The sequence below is a fragment of the Myripristis murdjan genome, chromosome 1, assembly GCF_902150065.1.
Source record: "Myripristis murdjan chromosome 1, fMyrMur1.1, whole genome shotgun sequence".
Classification (NCBI taxonomy): domain Eukaryota; kingdom Metazoa; phylum Chordata; class Actinopteri; order Holocentriformes; family Holocentridae; genus Myripristis; species Myripristis murdjan.
The window spans coordinates 30,442,571-30,465,317 of record NC_043980.1 but is presented as its reverse complement, the minus strand read 5'-3'; the positions used below and the strand labels follow the sequence as shown (position 1 = coordinate 30,465,317).

General features: G+C 42.1%; 2 protein-coding genes across 3 annotated transcripts in view; both read right to left on the bottom strand.

Moving 5' to 3' along the window:
- The window catches only part of cnnm2b (cyclin and CBS domain divalent metal cation transport mediator 2b), a 39,668-nt gene extending 25,130 nt beyond the window's left edge, over positions 1-14,538 (bottom strand). For both annotated transcript variants that reach the window (XM_030065468.1, XM_030065476.1), the window contains exon 1: positions 12,921-14,538. In XM_030065468.1, the coding sequence (XP_029921328.1) occupies positions 12,921-14,406 (1,486 nt within the window). In that variant the 5' untranslated portion in view covers positions 14,407-14,538. The remainder of the gene's footprint in view (positions 1-12,920) is intronic.
- A 499-nt stretch (positions 14,539-15,037) lies between these two features.
- as3mt (arsenite methyltransferase) lies at positions 15,038-22,747 on the bottom strand. The gene is made up of 11 exons (XM_030053987.1): positions 22,628-22,747; positions 22,351-22,399; positions 21,986-22,113; positions 21,688-21,838; positions 19,144-19,280; positions 18,673-18,742; positions 18,410-18,491; positions 18,163-18,294; positions 17,063-17,202; positions 16,842-16,964; positions 15,038-15,839 (listed from the first exon to the last, which is right to left on the bottom strand). The coding sequence occupies exons 1-11, from the start codon at positions 22,642-22,644 to the stop codon at positions 15,732-15,734; spliced, it is 1,137 nt and encodes a 378-aa protein (XP_029909847.1). The 5' UTR covers positions 22,645-22,747; the 3' UTR covers positions 15,038-15,731.

Sequence of the window (22,747 nt, the reverse complement as noted above, 5' to 3'; positions counted from 1 at the left end):
GTAATAAAGATAACTTATAGTAGCTCTTAAGCATATTTTTTATCATACAACATGGGATGTAATGCTGATCTACTGCATCTTACCTGCAAAGAGCAGAAAGCCCTTGGTGAGTCTCAGGGCTACTTAACAAGAGCTGTTTTAAGTCACTTCATATTGTGCTTAATCCTTTATTAACACATTGTGATCTGAAGGGAATTGCTCCTCCATTATCACTGATCCATGGGACATGTGGTTTTAATGAGCACACCCACTGAATAAGTTTCATAAAAATGAATACCCATCAAATGATCTATTTTCAATAATAAGCTTCTGAAGTAAATGATAACAAAATCAGCAATACAATAACATGTCACATGGCTCTGTCACTACAGCAGTCATACCATTTGAGGGACTCTTCACATGTGACGCAGAGAAAGCCAATCAAACACCTGAAAACACACATTTTTGGCACTGAGGACTTAGAGCTTTGTAACTCATAATTAATACCTCAATAAAAACAATTAGCCGAGGCAAAATCCTTAAAGCTAGAATGAGCTAAGTACCAATGAAAAAGCTCCCGTGCTTTGTGCTCTAAGCTGCGAGAATGTGGACTGTTAGGAGAAAATAAAAGCTGCAGGAACATCCTACATCTTTTGCTGTTTCTTTCATTGCTCACAAAGTCAGAATCATCTCATTATAAACATCCATTATTACTCACTTCTAATGAATTTGTTTTCATAAGGGCCTACACAATATCTCAGGACAGGAATTCTGAACATGCATAGTCATTCTTTTTTCAAACAAATATAATCAGTGTTGCATTTCTTGAACACATTTCACATGTACGTTCTCCCACACAGAACTGGACTATGACATGGAAAACATGGACAGCTCTCCCAATTGTAATGACTTACGCGATGACTTAGTGAAAGCATTCCAGTGGGCCTGAAAAACTGCCCAGTTAATTGAGTATAGCTGTGATTTCAGTTTCCACCATTAATCACTGTATCCTGCTGGCTTATCAATGATATTGAAACATTAAATTTCATTTAAAGTAGTTGAAACCAGTGAAATGGTCACTATACCATGCAGTGGGGCTGTAAAATAATTTTCGTTCCAAACTGTCAATATTTGTTGTGTAGTCGCTGTAAACAACCATTATCATCTCTGCCAGTGTGTGTGTGTGTGTGTGTGTCTATCTGTCTATCCATGGCTAATCTTGGAAACAAATGTGCCAATCAACCTGAATTCTTTCCTGTGCACAGTTATCACTGTATGATGAAGAACCTCTCGTGGTTGCAGTGATTCAAAACCTTGCTCTCTCTCTCTCTCTCTCTCTCTCTTCCAGGGTTAATATACACTGTTCCCTCACCTTCACTTACTGTCTAGCTCGCTCAATTTTTATACCCTAATGTGGCCGTCTTCGCTCTGACCACGGGTGAAAAAATCCAGGACATGGATTGTGCGTTGTCGAGTTTACACACTGCTGACAAAGTCAACGGAACACAGAACAGATACACTGGGGAAAAAAAATGTAAAAAGTTTCAGAGCGGGGTTAAAATAGGTCACATAGCCTGATGCTTCTCCACTGTAGAAAATCACGAGTAAAACAGCTGTCACCGTTTCATACATCAGGCGACTATTTGCCTAATCTTCACGAGTCTTTAGAGTGAGTGTGTGTGAGTGTGTGTGCGTTTGTGTGCGTGTGTGCGTGTGAGTGAGTGTGTGTTGAGAGAGAAAGGGAGAGACCTTTAGTAGTCATTTTGAATTTTGCTATTTTAATTTGTTCTCTTTACGAATCTGTCAAAGCCATGGGACTTCTGGCAAGAAATGGCTTGCAAGCCACAGGTTCCTGAACCACTGGTGTAATGTGTGTAATAAACTGAAACAGATACAGAGAGAATAAGAAAAAGCTACACTCGAGAGGCTTTGGGAGTTTTACGGAGAGATTTGCTCAGCACATAGGGTAGCGCAGAGCCATATAGCCTAAAGTCCAGAGAAGGGGAGACGCGCCTTGCAGAGATCTGCACTCTACTTCTAGTTCACTCTTCTTGTTATAAGATTGATCAGTAATAATTGTAGTTATATCTATTAGCTGTACAACCTTAAAGGACCGTCCTTTTACAGTTGATCGTATCTATGCATTACAGATACTGGCTGTAAGTGTGTAAAGAATATGCTTTGATGGCATAGTCACGCTAACTTGCCTCAATTGATTAGCCCACCATTCATGCTGAAAAATGAAAAAAGTTTACGTCAAAAAGTGAAAAATTGCTCTTTGAAAGTTGGAAGTTGCTACACTTTAGTAACTCCCTCTTTTGAGTCCTTGGCCAGCAGGCTCATTCACTTAAAAGTACTGTAAATATATTAAAACACTTCAAAGAAACTTTTTTTTTCCAGGCGCATTCAAATTCTGCTCACAGGCTCTGTTCAGCTTTGTTTTGAGCATCTATGATTGACAGTACAAAGAACAGAACCTAAGTAAGGTGGAGGTTAATGACTGGCTGAAGGTTTCAGCAGAGAACAAGGCACACCCTGGAGTATGTCTCAACCAAGCAGCTAGCTCCTGCTAGGCCACGCACATCTCAATGCAGCACAAATGAGTTAATAACTGGACCCAAAAAAAGTTTTAAATGTGCAACTTTTAAGTGATTGTGATGGAATGAAACAGTAATTTTAGTGAGCGCACATGCTGGCCCTGTTTTCACAAGATAGAATTACCTATGTGTAGCAACTTTTGAGTTTCAAGGAGCAGTTTTTCACATTTTGATGAAAATGAGGAGCGAGGGTAGGGTCAGTAGACTTGACCTCTAAGCTACCAAAGCACATTGTGTACACACTGAATATCAACTGATATTCCTGATGGACAGATACGATACAACCTACTGTTGACGACAAGTTAAAATAGGACCAATTATTATTTGATTAATAAATCAATTAAAACCTCCCTAAACATGGGGATTTCCAAAAGGGCCTTTAAAGAGGAGTGCAAATCAAGTGCACTTGCTGTAGTGATGCACTTGCTGGAAATAACCTGAAACCAGCCTAAAGCGTTGCCATTTTTCCCATTTTTCCACCTAACCATACACATAATGTGTCCATTCATCAACTGTCCAAGTCAAATGTATGCACAATCACTGTACTACTAAGTTACAGTTACTTCAATACTATGTGTATATTACTCTAGCGAACATACATTAAAAAAAAAATGCTGGATGCTTGGATCCTTGATGTAATTTGGTTGCAGCAGCAACAGCAAACTGCCTAAGATACTTAATGAGTCCTGAAGGAGTTATACATGAGCAGTTAGCCCACTATAGATATTTATAGTGACTAAAAAATTGAAGAAACAGATGAGCCACTGATTTATGGGGGCAAGACTCTTCTGTCCACACTAAGCTGGTGTTTCCTACCTGTGAAAATGTGGCTTTTCAAAAACACTCTCCAATGTTTTTAAATTTGGAAATATGGGTCTTACGTTGTGGTGGGTGCAGGAGAAGAGTTTTCTGAAGAGGCTGAAGAAGAGCTTTTTTCAGAATACTGCTGTCATGTTGATCTACTGTAGGTCAAAATCTATGTTGAGCATGCGCAGGTCATTCGCTCACACTTGTGCATGCTCATGTATCCAGGGGCTTTTCAGTGCAGACGGCGGGCTTTTGGAAAACGATCTGAGAACACTACTGTGGTGTATTGTGGATGGAAGACCAAAACAGCATTTTCAGATTTACCTGGCTTAGCGTGGAACGATCTCAGCCAAACAGCTTTGTGCACGAGGACTAACCGGCCCCTTTTGTGTTGTGCAGGCTGACTCTCATAATTCTGACAGCACCTTCAAAGCAGCATTAACTTCATTTGTTAAAATCAATTTGATCACAAATGTATATACAGTGCATTCAGTTTACAAAGTAACGTTTCTGGGGAGATGCAGTGAATTTATGATCGCTCTCCCACTCCACCTCCACACACATCTGTATTCAAAAGGTGTTGGTAAAATATGTCACTTATGCCAAGAACCAGCTAGATCTTAAATAACTTGGTCTAATTAAAATTTGAACCATGCATGTTTTAAATAGCTCCCAACAAGTAGCAGCACCGGTGCATGACATTTTTAATTCCTGTAATGAGAATGTCATGGATTTTTCAAAGCCTAACTTATTAATCACTAATAAACCACTACTTGCAAAATCAAACACGTCCACTCACATGTGTTCTATTTCTCATCCTTGATATCAATTCAGCAATGTAGCGCTGTGAAGTGGAGCTCATGCAGAGGCAGTTTCATCCCCCATTAGCTTTTGCTAACAAGTGCTAACACTTGGCTGGTGCCAGCTTCCCAGAAACAAAAACGCTGGTGTGAAACTTTGCAAATGTCCTAAGAGAAGAGGCTCAATTAGTGTCAACAGATTTCTCCAGTTCTGAAACTCGCGATTAATAAGCACATCTTAAGACTGTGTATAAGATAAAGTATCATGTGTAAATGTTGAATCGTTTACTATGCTGTTTCATCCATTATTGATATGTTTTCTGCAGCCAGCTGAAGTGAACCACTAATGTCTCTGCTCTCTCACTGCTGAGCTCTGCTAGAGGCTCAGACAGTACGTTCCATCAGCTGATTGTGAAAAGTGCTGGTGTCTTTTGGGCCTGTGAAGGGCCCGTCTTGGGCTTTTCCTCTTGCCAGTAAATGGAGAGACAGACAGTGTGCCCGGTGTTATCAATGAAGCCGGCCCCTTGGCTCACCAAAAAGTGCAGCTTGGAAGGCGTCCATGGCAGGGCATTAGGCCTGGAGGTTTGTGTCGTTTGTAATTTACAACACTGAGGGAAATGGGCAAGAGGACAATATGGAAAGAAGAGGGAGAGAGGGAAAGTGGAAGGAGGGGGATGGGACTTGCTGCACAAGCAAGTGCCTCTGCTTCCCCGAGTGTGCTGCATGCAGCCTGGTTACTAGCCTGACCAAGCTAGAGGGGTTTCTGTCCCTCTCAGAGCCACAGACTGAATGCGCCTTGTTCCTCCTCCTGCTTGAGTCACAGAACACAAATTAGATAAAGGTATAGCTGGATATGCATGCACAAGGTTTAAGCACAAATTCAGAAAAAGACCATCAGGAGAGTTTAGTCAAATGTCCAATGTAGTCAAGTAGTGCCTGCTGCACAGTGCTGTTTTATAATGTACTGTTGTACGTTCGATAACAGCTAATTGTAGCTGTAATGCACATGAAAGATTCAAAAGACGTCAAAGAGATGCCAGGAAATCAAAGGCTGATGATTCTGTTGGTATCACCTCCTTCTTATTCCATTATCTGACAACTGAAATTCAATAATTCAACCAGCCTGAGACACTGATGCTGTATGGGAATGGGGGACCATATTCACTGCAGACCCTAAAGTTAGAAAGACCTCTGCAAATTTGCACAATTAAATCAGACAAAACAATTACCACCAAGACATAATGATTACCACAGTGCAGTTATCATGATCATACTCACTCTCATCATCATCATACAGCTACACTAATAGCAGCAATTTCCTTTCATTTCATAAGTATGACGTAATCCACAACACCCAAATTACAACGATAATATCTTGAAGACATGACTGCATTCCAAACAATCATTTCCATGTCATTTTGCCCTCACCAGAGACACAAAGAACATTAAAAAATTAAGTTTAAGGGGAAAGAGTGAATAAAAATCCTTGCACCACCTTAGAGGATGATACCACTTAACTTTTGGTTTGCATTAACATTAACATTTGTTACTGCTCCCCATATGGGGAGAGGGAGAATATTTTGTCCCACCTCCAAATCTGTGATTTTGTGAGGATATGGACATAATCGGTTGTTCAGATATGTTACTGTGGTGACACAATGAAGATCATTTTGTGTCAGCAAACAACTACGTATTGTATGCAGGATTCCCACACTCACTTGGCCATCAAATTTAAGGACTTTTCAATGAGTTTCAAGACTTTTTTCAGAAAATTGAAGGACTCAAGATTGGCAAATTGTGGTGGGAGAAATGACATTTCTCAAAATGAAATTGTCATACAGATCTCATCTTTCACGTCTAAGCTTGTCAAGCAATCCTTGTGGAATCATTCAGTGTAAAACTAAATCTCTATCAGTGTGTTTTCTCTCAGGATGTGAAGTATTGAGTGGAGAGGAATGCAGAGAGGTGCAGTGAGCTGAGGCATACTGATGAATTTAGGTGCCATATCTTAATTTTAAAAAATCAAGTAGGCCTACTTTCAAGGGCATCTGCTCATTCTCAAAAAACATTTAAGGACTCATTTTATTTTTTTTTATTCAAGCCAACAAACTTTCACAGATTTTCAAGCCTCATGCCAACCCCACAAAGTCCACAAAGTACAGTAGATCTCACTCTGACAGCAAAAGAAGCATCCAATCTGTAAATTGTACATCTCGAGCACCGTCCCACACTCAGTGAACTCTATTCAGATTCAAGTCTACTTGTAACCGAACACAAACTTTGTTACTTCAACTGATTTAAATGTGAAAGGAAAACCTCAACAGACCAAACACAGAAAACATGGCATCCATACAGAAGATAACAAACGAAAGGCCACGCAAAAATTTCCAATACCAGATGCACAAAGCAGTGCACAAACATCTCTTTTGTGCTCATGGTAAAAGCTGTTTCATTTTATTGATTATAAAGTCCATCTAACGTGTTAATGTTTTTTTATTCCCTTTCAAAGGTTTAAAAAGCACACAGGTCCAGTATGATCTCTGTTTTGGGAAACAGCTTATTAAAAGGGAACGTGGGGGTGGCTGCATTCTGGATTGCATAATAACGCTTGTCTCAATAGTGCATGGCTACAGATCCTAGGCAACTTGTGCTGGAAGCAGACTCAGCTCCTTACTTACATCCACAACACAAAACTCCCAAAGCCCTACTCCAGGAATGACCAACCTCAGAGATTACAGGAAATGAGAGTGACTAATGACTCACTGATCAAGTTCATGAAATGTGACGATGTGAAGCATTACAGACATCCACAACTGTGTTGCAAAAAGACTCATTTGATCCCTGTGGTGATTATGACAGCTTGAGACTGTACGCATCAGTAGCCCTGAGTCATGTTCAATCCCTTAATGTCTGATGTAAGCCAGCGGTGCATTTTTATGTAGGCAAACAGAAAAATGCCATACAGTCATGCTCCAGTGAAAATCAAGATGTGAAAATTATATGCAAAACCCCAACTAAATCCTGGAATGAAGTATTAAGGGGATCCATATGCCATATTCAGCACTGAAGGGATATAGATCCCTTGGTGAACCACATAGACGAGTTCATGTTAGGATATAGCCTACATCGAAACAAGCATTTAATACAGGCTTTCCTTCAAGGACAGCCAAAAGTAGTGCCTTCTCTTAAATACCAAAATCTACCTCCCCCCTCCCACGCTCTACTCAAAAGTTTTGTTCAACATGTACCTCAGACAAAGGAGATATAGTTGATATCTTAGCCACTCCCTGGGTATGAGACTTGTTCTTAACTGACTGTAATAAAAAAAATCTCAGGAGTCAATCATAAAAGCATCTACTATAATCAGTCTAGTGATGTATCAGCGTCACATACAAGTAGTCCTTTGCCGGTGGAGAGGAAAACAGGGCCATGGAGGTTTACATCAAAAGCCCCTCATAAAGGAAGTTTCAGACAATCCGCAATTCATAAGGTTTCATAATATCTCGTTTTTAAGGCAACAGGAGCCTCATTGTGGCTTGTTGAATAGACATGGCAAACATTCTATTTTCTATTGCACCTTTCCCCGCTACGATTGGGTTTGCCAAGTGGGGCAAATTTGAAGGCTAAAACATTTTACAACTATTGCCAAATGCAGCGAGCTGACACTGACCCGCTTGTTTGTATGCTGGACCGCGAAAGCTGGAGTTGTAGAGCATTACTGCATAATGACATAACCTACCTGAATATGCTCGGAGCTACAGACAAACAAATCATATCAATTTCATATCAATCGTACATTTTAGAATAGAGATCTCTGAATGGCAAATCTGAGGAGTTGAGGCCATGCTGTGGTGTATCTGAATGATAATGGTAAGCATGGTATGGGGTGCGTGAACATGTGAAATGTAAAGAAAAGACATAATGCCAGATCAGACAGGCTTTGGGAATGCACTGCGTCTAGATTCACACTCCTGAATTGTGGTACTAATCGGGTCTTAAAGGCCTACTCCATGTTGTACCAGAATTTGAAGAATGTAGGCCAATTCAAAAGCCAGTCATTTAACACAACAAACTTGGACAAGGAAGACCAGGAGTTAAAGTAAGACAATACTTGTATTACCCAAAGTCAGTGCATGTTCTTACCAAACCCTGCACTAGTCACATGCCACTACTACTGTTCATTTTGCATCAAAATTACACTCTCTTCTAGAGGTAGTCTATTACTGCTGCTGTCCTCTGTATCACAGAGTAATGTAAAAAAGCAGACAACCTTTGATTCAAAGTAATCAGTCCTGATAAAGTGAACGGCCTGCAGGAGCAGTCTTGCTGTGTTCAAAGGGGTATCCCTCACCAGGAAACATAACTTTTCTTGCCAACATGACGCCATTTAATCCCAACACTTATTCCAGCGTTAGCACCAAGGGTTACCAGGCAAAAACTCCGACAAGCTCTCTAGATATTTGCTATGATACGCTACCAGCAAACGTCCTGAAAGAATAAAAAACATTTGAAGAAGCTGCTGTCGTTATTTCAGCAAGGCCAAGTGAAAGACACAAAAGAAATGAGTTTCACTTTAAGACAAAGTACTGAGCAAGGAGCCTGCGGAGGCTGTTGAATCTGAATTAAGCATAGATTGGCCTATATTGCAGAAAGCGGGGAACTAGTTCAAGACGTGCCAGGCCTCATGTAGGCCTTTTTACACCAGGGACCTTGCTCTCAAAGAAGAGTGAAGCACATATACCCTCGGCTATGACACACTGATTGAACACAAGACAAAGTATCTTCAGTGCTTTCAGTCACTCTCACTGGTCATTTACCAATACGATATTCAATAGTGTTGCAAATGATTAATAAAAAACTGCTAACAAAGACAAAAAAAAACTGAGGCTCTTAAAAGAATGTTGGAGGGAACTGTTACATAAGGATGGTGGCTCAGACACCTGTCATAACTGAATAAAAACACAATTTATACTACTGATACACAGTGCTGGATGTGAACAAATTTATACACCAAAGTTACAGAGTTCAGGGATGAGGATAAATCAGCTAAATTCAATGCGTGCGTCTGTGTGTCCTGTGTTAGTACGGCAGAGGGACAGCAGGCTGTTGGGGAAAAAAGCTTCCTCTGCCTCTGTTGGGTAAAGTCCCAGTCCCCCTTCCTTATTCAAGTTAGACAAGTGACATGCCTTCCCCAAGGGGCAGAAAGCGCCGAATGCTGGGGAAGAACACCTGTGCATAACCTGATAAAGCAGTAGCATTTCTCCACTTTGCCAGCTCCATCGAAAACATCCACACAGCAACTTTCTAATAGTCACCCTCCCTCAAAAAGACCAGCTGCAGTGTATAGTAGTGAGTTAACAAGTTTTATTTCCACTGAAGGAATTTCAGACATGACTAAAACTTGGAAGGGCAGCTGATTTGCCCTTTCTGTGCGTGCAACTTGGTTTGGTCCCAAATGGACACACTGACCCACTCATTAAAACCTAAAAACTCAGTAAACCTGCAGCTTGACAAGCAGCCCCTGGATGACAGTAATTGTTGCAATCACAGACGGAGAGCAATTAATGAAGGGTCAGAAGTTTCCAGAAGGGTGTCTGTCTCAATTAAAAGGCCCCAGAATGAAAATGGCGGTAAAGATCCAGATCTGTTTGGTGCTAAAGATTTAATCGCTATAATACCACAATGTGCATCTGAAATGCCTAAAGCAGACACCGAGCTCACCTAAAAAATACAATGTATCCTCAGTGCTTGACACTCCAGAGTTTCCATTCTGAGTTTTGAGCAGCTTTCATCTCTGCTTTCCTTTCTCTTGCGGCAGTACTAGTTCACTGTTATTACTGAGTGGATTATCTTGCTCAGCCAAAGTAAGCCTTAATGAATGAATGAATGAGTAAATTACGGGGTGTTGTGAGGTTGGTTATACGCGAGTAAAAGCATCCTCTATAAATCCACAAATATCCCGAGAAATAGCCTGGCAATTACAAAATCTCTCAAAAGTCCAGATCAAATGTGAAACAATGTCGCAGGCTTCCTAGGTGCTCCGGCACACTGTTTCTTTTTTTGTACCAGACTTCAGACGACTGTGCAGCTCCACAAGCGGCATCAAATTAATTAACAATGACTTACAATACAAAGCACTTTGAACTGAGTGTGCGCTGCGAACAGAGCCAGATTGACGGGAAACTTTGACCCGGTGGCCCTCCCTAAAACAGTTGCTTATGACTTCCATGAGAAGCTGAAGGCGAATTCCCCCTGGAACGGGGCCAGCAGCAGGAACCCAGAGATTGCACTTACACCCCATTCACAAATATCTTAATCCATATTGATTCCTGCCAAACATATAATGAGATAAATGATGAGAATAATCAGTTAAATAATGAGATTAACGTTAACCGCATTGACTGCATGGTAATATAATGTTGACAAAAACTGAGTTTTTAAATAATATGTCTAATTTGTTTCTGATTTCTTTTTGTGAATTTGTACATGCTGTTTCTCATTCATTTAGAGAAGAGCTGTGTAACAGGATAACTCAATAACATTATCTATCACAGTAGGTTCCTATTTAATGGTGATAAATGTTTATATTGAATTACTGTCCAGCCCTGAGTAGAGGCAGTTTTGTAGGTTATAACAAATGAAGGAGATGAAACGGACTGTGACTGGTCACTGCCTTGTCCTGCATCAGTGCAATTATTCACATTCATGAGCTGAACCCCTCTGACAGCTTCCAAAACTGAACACTGATAATCATGAATCCTGTTCTAGAAGAAACTGTGGTTTGTGTCACAGGAATTCAAGCTAATTCTGCATGGCACAGCTTTCAATTTTGAATGCTGGAAGTCTGCTGAAAAACCTAATATGGGTGGACTCTTTCTCAGTGTTTTATTCTTACAGCCACTTTCCTACACACACAAAGCTAAAAAGTTCAATGAACATTTTACAGTGATAGCACTTCAAAAGAAAGTTTCACCCATGAGTTGATAAACCATGGTCAGCTTTAACAAGGTAGCTGTCCATGGTAAATGAAGTGAGAGATACTAAAGGGGTCATATTTGGACATTATGTTATTCTTATTCCCATTGGAGAGAACTGTGTCTCTGCTGCTAGTTTATGTGTGTAAATTTTCTGTGATGAAAGCAAAACAAAATCCCTTAATAGAATATTATGTAATTCTAATTTGGCTTGGAGAACTAGACATAATTTTAAGTAATGGAGCTCACTGATTTGTTTTGTTTGTGTCCCGATTAATCCTCTTAAAAGAAAAGCAAAAGTTATAAAGACCACTCATGCCTTTCTCTTTTTTCATGTTGTAAAAATTGCTTAATCAAATGCTGCCCACTTGGTACTGTCGACAGGCCCCTTTGCATCCAAGTGTTACTGGGCGACTCCTGACTGAATGTTTGGGCATTTGTCATTACAAACAAATGAGAATCCAGCCCCAACTCTGCAAACAGTGTGCCAGTAATAACTTAGTCAGAGGCAACAAAGAGAGGGGTAGCTATGCAAAACATCAGGTAAAGTGTGGGTGAGGTAAATATCTTTCTCAAATGCCATGCGCATACACACACACACAGAGCACACAGGGGGCTTGAGGGTGTTAGAGGCTGTTATTCATTATCCACACGACTGCATTCCAGGGGCTGGACAAAAGGAGTTATCGCCACCATCACTCAGAGGCAAGCACAAGAGAGGGAGAGAGGGATTTAAGCAGGTTCTCAAACAAGATGCCCCCACCTGATAACCTTAGCACCGCCGTTGCACCATTCCCACATGTCCTAATGCATTCACAAATCAGAGAGAAGGAAAGAGAGAGAGAGAGAGAGAGAGAGAGAGAGTGTGATGGAGGGAGAGAGACAGGGGATGGAGGGAGGGAAAAGAGCAAAAAGCTGAATGAATGGAGAGATCCGAGGGAGAGGAGAGCGAGGTGAGAGAAGGAAAGCACAGGTGAGACAGAGAGGGGGGAGAAAGAGAGCCGTGTGAACATTAACACGGAATGGAAGTGATGGAGAGAGATAACAACATCCCCTTTCCCTCCCCTTTACAGGAAGTAACCAGAGAGGCCGTGGCAAGTGCACCTCACTCCTGATGTGGCTGCTCTGTGAGGCAGACCAGATAAGGGTGCCAAGTGCCAAAACACACACACCCCTCCTCCTTCTCCTCCTCCTCCTCCTCCTCCTCCTTTTCCTTTAGTACCTGGAGTTTCTTGTGAAATCTTGAGAGGAGGGGTGGGGGGGCAAGAATTCTCCTCCTCCTTTCATTCCTGAAAATCAGGTTTCAAGATTTTTCTAAACATCTCTGGGTCACTCGCACACCTTGACCTTTCAGTGACCACCGTGCAACTCTTCCCTCCTCATGCTGTAGCATCACTGCTATTACATAACTCACCTGACAATCCTCCATCATTCCTGAAGGGCAAAGCTTTGTGCGATGACCTTTGTCACTTGAGGGTCAGGAGACATCAAACTCCATGCTTCTCTTGAGTAAAGTTTCTATCTGACTTGAGTGACCTGGCTGAGGAGAGCTTTGCTTGACATTCACAATCACTGTTATCAGACATAATGTTGACAGGGAGGATGTGGATGTTATTACTGATGCACACTGGTAGCAGGATATACACTGGGAAAGGGGAAGAATTCAGGTTAGATGAATTAAACTGTTCATATTATTCTCAGGAGCCACTGAATCCTGAAATAAACGCAAGAGAGAGTAATTTACGCACAGCAAACGAGCTCACCTTTTTTAAACTCCTCCAGCATTGCGTCCAACTTGGTGTCATTGAACACAAAATGCAACGGGTGACTGTAAAACTTTGTGATGGTTTTGAGCGGGGTACAATCATCTGGGTCCACGAACGCCAGGTCCTTGACGAAAAGTAGGTCCACAATGTTGGACCTCTCGCCCTCGAAGACGGGGATGCGCGTGTAGCCGCTCTTCATGATCTCGGACATGGTGTTAAAATCGAGGGTGGCATCGCCGGGGATCATGAAGCAATCTCTCAGCGGCGTCATCACGTCCTCCACGGTTTTAGTCCTAAGCTCCAGCGCGCCCTGGATGATGTTCAACTCCTCCTTCACCAGATCGTTATAGGGGTCCGTGACGCGCAGCATCTCCAAAAGCTTCTCCCTGTTGTACACGGTTCCAATCTCCTGGCCCAGCAGATAATCTAACAGTTTGCTCACAGGGTAGGAAGCAGGGAAAGTGAGCAGCATAAAAAACTTGGTGAGGAATATTGTGTTTGCGCCGACGGCCAGGCCGTGTCTGGAGCAGATGGCTTGGGGCACTATTTCTCCAAAGATGACTATTCCAATGGTGGACATGACCACCGCTATCAACCCAGAACCAGCGATATCATCCAGCAAGATGGTCAGCGTGGTATTCACCAGCACGTTTCCGAGGAGAAGTGAACAAAGCAAGTAATTCCCTTGGCTCCTGACGGGCTCTATTTTTTTGGCGTAATTCTTCTCCCTTTCGGTGCCACAATTCTGCACTATCTGCAGCTCCATGGGGTCCAGAGCCATCAGCCCCAAGTTCAACCCGCTGAACATGCCCGACAGGCACAGCAACATGGAGATGAAGATGACCTGGAGCCAGAAAGGCAGCAGAAACTTTTTCTCCTCCACCACTATCACTTTGGTGTCATCCCCGTCGTGATAGATCCAGGTGTTCTCCGTCCACGGGTCATGCATCCCAGCCACGGCCGGAGTCGAGGTGGCGATGCAAAGGTAATACGCTTTACTCCTTTCCGTCTTTCGTAGAGGTTTGACCTCAATTTCAACTATTCCAGACGTCTTGCGATTTAAGATGATGTTGGGCAATATAATTATATCCGAAGTCCTAATACCGCAGGGATGCAAGCCAGACGTGTCCTCTTGGCTCTGGTTATCCCCCGAGGAGCTGTCAATGTTCCCTATCGCTCGGGTCCGCTCGTGTTCCGTAAAAGCAATTTTGGACCACGTCTCGTTGTTTATGTTTTGCCCGTACACCCTTAATTTCACCCGAGACCGTTCACTCACCCGCAGGTAGCCCCTATCCATGAAAGAAATGTCGTCCGTGTCCTCCAGTCGGAGCCCAATGATGACCGTCTCCTCGGACCCTTCCTTGCCACTTGTCGGGATGACAAAACAGCCAGTGACAGTTAAGAAAATCATCGTCAGAGCTCGAACCCGGCTAAGTGACGCCATTTTTGCAGCGGTGGGTACTGGGGATGACGGCTCTGCCATATTGATAACGGGCAAGCAACCTCCTGAATGAAAAAGGCTTTTAAAAATCAGAGCCAATCGGAGTCCGCCTTCATCTCCGCCGAGGGTTGCCGTGACTTGTGCATCGGGACCTGCTTGTTTCCACTACGCGTCCGATACTGATGACTCCCGAGCGCAGGCAATGGGCGAACTCGTGCCTCTCCTGATGTCCCCGAGACAGGCGACGGTGGTGTCCAATCGTGTGCAGGAGTTGACCAGTGGGCGGGGCGTCCGCAGCCTCTTCAGCGAATCAAATTCCAAAACAAGGGTACCTCATGTTAAGAGAGAAAGACAGGGCTCTCCTCGTGACTTTCTCAGATATATTCTACTATAGGTGACAGCCAATGTAAGTGAAGTGAATTTGTGTGTGACAGCTGGGGCATCTGCTGGTTTTCCTCTATCCTCCTCCAGAGAACTCAAAGCTATATTCCCCATAGTGTTTAACAGATGGAGAGCTGGTGTCTCACTACCAGTGGCTGAAGGTTTACTATGCATGTTGTAAAAGTTCTTGCATGTCAAATAGGCAGCTTCCATTCGTTTGTCCATTTGTGCCATGCTTAAAAAGATCCCACAGAGAAAGTGTGGCATTAAAGAATTCACAATTCTGCCAAGATAAAGAACACAGTCTTTTATTATGATTATGATTGGAATTTCAACTGTGACTGCAATGTTTATTAAAACAGCTGTAACTCTTAGCTCAAATTAAGATAATGTCACAATGTTCACACTATGCACAGAAATGACTAATGACCCATCCACACAAATTCATCACATCAGGGTTATGACGGTACTGACATTTGTCAGGCAAAGGCTACATGATGCAGGTGTGGATGGCACAGATATCAAACTCAGTGTACAAACATCACAAGCAAATGAAAAGAAATTTCATTCCAAGAAGAAGGATAAAAAGTGCAAAATGGTAAGCTCAATGTTTTCCAGTTTGTGATATCATTACAGATTTCTAAAATATTCTGAAGCTGCACAATTAAGTGTTTGGACTTTGCCTTGATGTAAAGCTTTCATGTGATTTATGAAAGGTTCATGAAGTTAGTGCACATTTTTTTTTCCATGTGTAGGAATGTAATTGGCAGTTGTACAGTTCAGATAACTACTGGGCATCCTGAGCACCCCACCCACGTACTTATCTGTGGAAAAGTCATCCTTTTCATTATTGAATTGTTAATATAACACATTATAACAACAAACACAAAAGGCACAATAAATCCCATACATTTGAACTGCTGTCATTTTGCACACACAGTATGATGTTGGGCCTTCATTTGTCTGTGCTGTCTCTCTCCCCCCTATCATGTGCAGCAGGCAGTAGACCGTGTGCCGCAGCATCCCCCTGTGGTTGAACCTGGACTTCCTGTCCCCAGCTGCTGGATCAGCTCAAAAGGATTCACAGTGCCTGTCTGCGTGAACAAATCAACAGAGAAATCATTAGGAATTCCAAACCCATAACCACATCCATTAAAGTATTCCATGTTGAATCCACAGTTTCTCCAAAACATTTCGCAGATACTTAAATATTGGAAAGTGAATTCACATGAATGCTCATACATGCACTACTTTTTCTGCTGTATCTCAGGTGCCCTCTCTTCTCCACTACCAGTGAACAGGCTTGTATATACTATGCAGAAGGATAAATAGTGCTTTACATTAAGCCATTCAATTTATGACTACTGACTTATGGCTCAGCAGCTTTTATCAGATATTGGTTGTTCATTATATCACCATTTCACAGTAGCTAGGCTTTTGCACACAGCAAGAACAAGACCAAAGGCTTTTTATTACTATTATCACCTGTTGGCTGCATTGATTAGAAGAAAAATATCTCAAGCTCGATTTCACTCCAAAGAGAAAGTCCAAAGGTGGGACCTGGGATAGATTTAGATTAATCACTAAGATTTCTTCATTCTGTGTCCAATTGCAACAAATGGAAACCTCCTAACTGCAGAATGAAAGTATCATCAGTGAATTAGGGATTAGGGTGCATGATGATAAATGTATAGTGTTGTTTGCAGATGTATGTGTGTGCACAGAACGACCATGAGAACTGATAAGATGGCATTCCATTAGCTGAGAGGAGAACATTCCTTCCTGTTCAAGGTTTCCCAGCATGACTCCACAGTCTAGTTATGACTCCAAGACAGCTGCTTGACCTTGTGCGTGTGAAATGTGTGTGTGTATATATATGTTTGAGGCGGTATGTGCAAGTGTGTGTGGAGGCAAACATCTCCGTGCATGTGTGGCTCCATGCATAGTTAGACAGCAGGGTTCTCTGGGTGTGTCGCACACAGGAAATTCACACTACAAACACACTGACCTCTAGTGCTCGAAGAGAAATCAAGCAAACACATTTCCACATCCAGGAATTTAGCTGTGACTCAAGAGGATGGTTATAGCACGCTGACCTTAGGCTTGACTCGGCAGGGCTCACAGGGGGCTCCTGGTGGTTGGAAAGTGAACTCCTCAGCAAATCTGGAGTGGCTCAGGATGCTGGCCACCTCGTCGTCCACCTGCACTACATCATCCACCTGTGAAATACAACCACACTCAATGTGATTTGCTTACATGTGCAAAAGACATTTAGCAGCTTGAGCTACAGCACAGTCCTGCTGCAGCAGCTTCTGACCTTGAAGGTGTACTGAGAGTCAAAGTGGAAGCTGTCCTCTACTCCTGTAATGCTGCCATTGTATATGACTTGACAGGCCTTGGTGCTGCCTTTAGGGACCTTGAACAGGCGGTATGTAGCAGAGACAAACTTGAATTCCCCTGTGCCACCAAAACAGGGAAAACAGAATTAATGAACGCCCAAAATAAGTCAATGTAAATACTATAATCTATAATGCCTCAATGGTTAATTCATAAATTCACAAAAGTCTATTGGGCAAAGTTATACTGCAGTTTAAACACAGTATAAGACTAAGTTTTGTAAAACTATGTCCAATAGGTGGTAGACCTAAATTTAAAAATGAACTGTTGCACAATTTAAATTATAATATCACAATAATATATATTATTATAATGTGCTTTAGTTATAACTACAAAAAATGGTCCCAGGCTTCTTGCATGCTGTTGTAATTTAATAAGAATATTTTTTGCTCAAACATTACAATGTTGCCCTGTTCCTAAAATCAGCTGTCAGAGAAACTCAATTTTAAATTTTGAGAAAAATCTTGTGGTCATAAAGGGGATTTTGGAAAACAGTTGTCACTGTCAAGAAAAAAGGATCATGCCTGGCTTCCTTTGTCAGTGCCTATAACAGGTCAGCAGGACAAAGGAAGAGACTTACTAAAACTTACGCCGCTGGAAGAATATAAAACACGGGCATTACCTTTAATCTTAACTGGATTTAATTGGTTCCTTATTTTTCATCAAGGAACTGATTCATCATTTTCCTCCACCAACATCAAGAATGTTGCAGTTTTGAAAGATATACCACTTCAACTGTCAGTTTGAAGTTAACCCCTGTTCAAAGTTTTAACTGGTGTCAATAGTTTTGGATGAAAATAGATTAAATTTATCAAGGTTTAAATTAAAAATTGCACTGAGATTTCTAAGAGCAAGTTCAGCCTGAAATAGCTTTAAAGTTTGGTGCAGCAGAACCTGGTAATTTTCAATACTGTGTAAAATGTATTCCTTAATGGTGCAATCCACATTAAGTTGAAAAATAATTACAAACATTCACAAATAAACATGCATGTATATATATAAAAAAAAAACATGTCTCACCCAAAATGTCCTGCAGTTCCTTGTTGTCCACGGTAATGAGACTGGCTGTGACCAGCCGCGGGGGGCTGAAGCCCACCTGCTCGGCCAGCAGCAGGAGATCCTCCCACCAAAGAGCCCCACCAATACACTCACCTGTCAACATAAACAACATTCTTATCACTTCATGCTGCTTGCCTCATGTTTCCTCATGTTTGTTTTGGGAGGAGTGTGTGATCTTTTAGGGCAGTAGGATATTAATCTGACTCACCCCATAGGACTTTGTGATTTTTAATTTCATCTGGTAGTCTTCCACTGCTGTAGACATCACTGAAGTACAGCTCACCACCATCCTAATCAGCACCCATGGAGCAGTGAATGTAGAGAACGTTTGTGCAAACTAAACAGCTTAATAGGATTAATATCATATGTAACTTGATGCTTTTTGACTTTTGCAGAGGCATTCCACTGCTTTCTCATATGTGCCAATTGATTAGAAAGAGATTAAGAGGCCAAAGGTAAGTCAGGGTGTACCTTGAGCGTACGGTAGGCTTCCCTCAGCACCCGCTTCTTGTCTGGAGAGAGATTCACCACACAGTTGGAACTACGAGACAATGGAAAATCAAATGATTTTGTTAACTATCTATATCATATAGCAGAAGTTCTCATCTTATTTGGTATCAAGGAGCCCCAAATTGATACACAACAGGCCTAAGACATGTATTTGTCAGTTATTTCATAACTGTACTGCGGATTGGCGGATTGGCAGATTGACAGTGAAGAGTGTGAGACCTATGAACTGAGTAGTCATTCTTATACATTCTCTCATTGGGCTAGCTTTAGTCAATAACATAACAGTAAAATTAAAGTATTCCCCATTTTTCTGGAACCCACTCAAGGACCCCTGGGGGTCCCCAGACCGCAGGTTGAGAACCCCTGTCATGTACTATATCATATTAAGAGAGAGACAGAAGATTCAGCTCAAAGTATAGTGTCAAATCTTACATGATGATATCAAAAGAGCTCTCTTCAAGCCCAGCCTCTGTTAGAGCCTCAATGTAGCCTTGGACAAAACTAACATTGGGTTTCTTGTAGCCAAACTCCTGCATGTGGTAGTCCAAATACATCCTGGCCACTTCAAGCTATAAAAGAACAAAGACTTGTGTCAGAAGCCACTTTCCACAATCAGGTTACCGCGGCTGTGTCACACCATTGCACAAGTTACAGACATGCTAACATTATGGTTTTTGGCGCGCTGTTTAACTCAGGACGAGGAGGTATCTAATAAAAACTAGAGTGGTGACAGTCGTGATGCAGCTGGACAGCAACAGCATCCCGCATATCTAATGAGGCAGCTGTTGTTGCGTTTCATTCCGTTGGGTGATGAGGGCAGGCCCTAGAGCTGTGTGGGTTTTGGGAATTTTTTTAAAAGATTTTTTTTTTGGCATTTCTGCTTTATTTGATAGCCACAGTAAAGAGAGACAGGAGAGGCAGGTGATGACATGCAGCAAAGGGCTTGGGGTTGGATTCGAACCCAATACACTGCAGTCAGGACTTGTACAGGTAGTACGCATTCTTACCAGGTAAGCTACCGGGACGCCCTGGACTACTGGGACTGTTTTGGATTTTTGTTTTTGTTGTGTGTAAAGGAGCAAAGACGAAGGTTACAAAGAATGTGGTCAACTTTGTGCAAAGGAGGAGAACAGCTGCACTGAGCAGCATTAGTTAATCACGCTAAGAGAACACAACACATTTACTGCCACATGGAAATTACATTATAAACTATATACCGTATTGACCCGAATAAAAGACGACCCTGATTTTAAGACGACCCCTCTTTTTCAAGACCCTTTTTTGGAAAAATACTTTTTATATGGACATTCTGCCAGGAGCGGACTTACCATTAGGCAAAACTAGGCGGTGGCCTAGGGCCCCAAGTTCCTGAGGGCCCCATAAAACTCCTCATACACTTATGGTTAATACAGTTATTACTTATTTGCGCACATTAATTATGTTTTTGATTAAAATACTTTTGCTAAAATGCCAGCAGAATGCTTATCGTATTATGTGTGTCTCGGGGCCCCTGTTTTGTGTGTTGTCCTCTCATCTCAGAGGGCCCCATGCCTGCCTTTGCCTTGGGTCCCAAATTTCTTAAATCTGCCACTGCATTCTGCAACACCAGCCCATGCTAGCTTTAAACTCAGTGCGGGGTATGTTGAGCTCTGTGGCAACTTCAAGTGCTTTTTGCTGCATCACAGCCCTCGTAACGGGCAGTCCTTCACTACGTTTCTCATTCACAAAATCGCACACCCTCCTGTCAGTCTCGTTGAATCGACCAGTTTTTGGACCACGAAAAGCCCTTCTCTGGCTGTGGGCATTTTTTTTTTTTTTTTTAGCTCTTCTTTCTGAGACCGCCACCGTCTCACATTGCACTCAGAGCCAGGGTTAAGGGATGTTTATTTACCTTGACAGTTTCGGAGGTAACTTCAGAAAGCGTCCAACTGACAGCCGGAGCGGCATGTCAGCTGGCTGCTACATTCAACCGGGTAATCGCGCTTCGCATTAAACGATTTTTCGGAGGCAGGAGGAAAGTTGCATGATTTACGTTGTATCCACGTTCGCGCGCTGCGTGCGTGACCGTTCATGTGCTCGTGCATGAACGCCCGTACCGTGCTGGAGCACACCCCTTCCAACCGTGCCAGAGCGGGGGAAGTGTACACGTTCAAGCATGGAACATATGCAAGTACAATACATGTGTATTTGCTTAGACCCCCAATATAAGACGAGGGCGTTTTTTCAGGGCATTTTCAATGGAAAAAATATCGTCTTATATTCAGATCAATACGGTAATATCTTACATCTATTCTATATATACATATTCTATTCTATAGATATTTGGCAGATATATTTCATTATACATATTGTCTATGCAAAGGTTCGAAGGTGAAAGTTCTATACATATTCTATAGCTATATTTTAGTATTCTTTTTTTTTTTTTACTCTTAAAAGGTAGGGTATGCAAAGTTGTTTTTTTTTTTTCTTATATTCTTTGTATTGAACTACTATATTTTGTTACTTGTTGTGTTTAATTTTTTAAGATATATATTTCTCCTAGTGTTAACAGGTATATTTTGTGTAGCCTACTATTGTTCCTGTGCAATGTCTGGACAAGCGGCTGCTGGAACACAAGAATTTTCAAGTTTGGAATCAATAAAGTAGATCTATCTATCTATCTATCTATCTATCTATCTATCAATCAGTTGTCAGGAGCCTGTAAGCACTGGTTCGTCTAGCCTGAAATTTCCACATCTACATCATTATATGACAAAGCACTGTGACGGCAGAGTGAATTATAACAGTGTTTTATAGTGCAGCTATGTGATAGAGCGCTGCTTGTGTTTATGATATAATAACACCCAGCTGCCAAAATAATCTTGTTATCTTGACTTTGGCAAATGTATAATTCCCCTATCAAAGAACATGTGAGGCATTCATGGAGGCAGACGCTACAGCAGCTACTCAGCTCGTCATGCTGGTGTACTGGTGTACCTGGCCTTCAGTCATGTCGATGCCGGTGACATGGCCACTCTCGCCCACCAGCTGGCTCAGCATGTAGCAGTCCCTGCCACTCCCACTGCCCAGGTCCAGTATCCTGCTGCCCTCCAGGCACTCTGGCACCACCAGTCCACAGCCGTAGTACCTGGAGAGGAGGGGATGGCATCACAGGGATTCAACACAAACAGAGGAAGTCAGACATGTGTGTGAACGTGTGTAACTATGTTTCAATGTGTTACGCCAGTCCTTTGCAGGTGATTATCACATAACTGTGCGATAGTAGCCCACTTACCTGGCAGTGACTTCCGGGTGAACCTTCTTCAGAGCCTGGCGGATGAAGGCAGGGATGGGCTGTGCTGGTGCCACACAAGCATTGCTCTTCAAGTCGGAGGTTTTCTGCAACACCTTGCCATAATAATCCTGAGCGTGGACAAAGTGGGGGCCAGCTCTGCTTAGTCTTGCTCCTTATCAGTGATCATAAATCAGTTTGCACATGCATCAGTTATTCACTGCATGAATGTGAGGAAGCGGTGCAGTGAGCTGTATCAATAAGAAAAGAGGCAGTGCACAGAGCAGGTGCTGGTCAACCAGTTGATAAAATGAAATGGCCCTGGCTGGGCTGAAACGGACATGTATGTTTAAGCAGTAACACATTACCTTGACATCCACATGGATGGTAGAATCAGCAAAGTCTTTTGCACAGCCACTGAAAACAAAGAATAAAAAATACTCTTGTCAGTAGAAAATCAAAGTCCTGATATGATTCTATCTCAAATCATACACCCAACAGCGTTTTAAAAGTTATGATCTACAAATTTACAGTAGCTCTCATAACAGTGAGGTAAATAATTAAGTCCCTAATAGCTACGAATTTAAAAAATACAGGTCAGTTGCATTTCTATAAAGCTGAATTTATAGGCTATTCGATTCTTACCCCTTTTCAGCTGCCATGGTTTTATAATGCCTTCACGTCAAAAACTAATAACAAACAGTGTGCAGCTAGATGTCCAAAGTCCTCTTCCTCTTCTTCTGCTGATATCTGCAGCAGAGCGCA

Coding starts and splice junctions, on each gene's coding strand:
- as3mt (XM_030053987.1), bottom strand. Junction 21,839..21,985: donor CACCCGGAAGTCACTGCCAG/GTAAGTGGGCTA, acceptor CCTCCTCTCCAG/GTACTACGGCTGTGGACTGG. Junction 19,281..21,687: donor TCGACATGACTGAAGGCCAG/GTACACCAGTAC, acceptor GTTCTTTTATAG/CTTGAAGTGGCCAGGATGTA.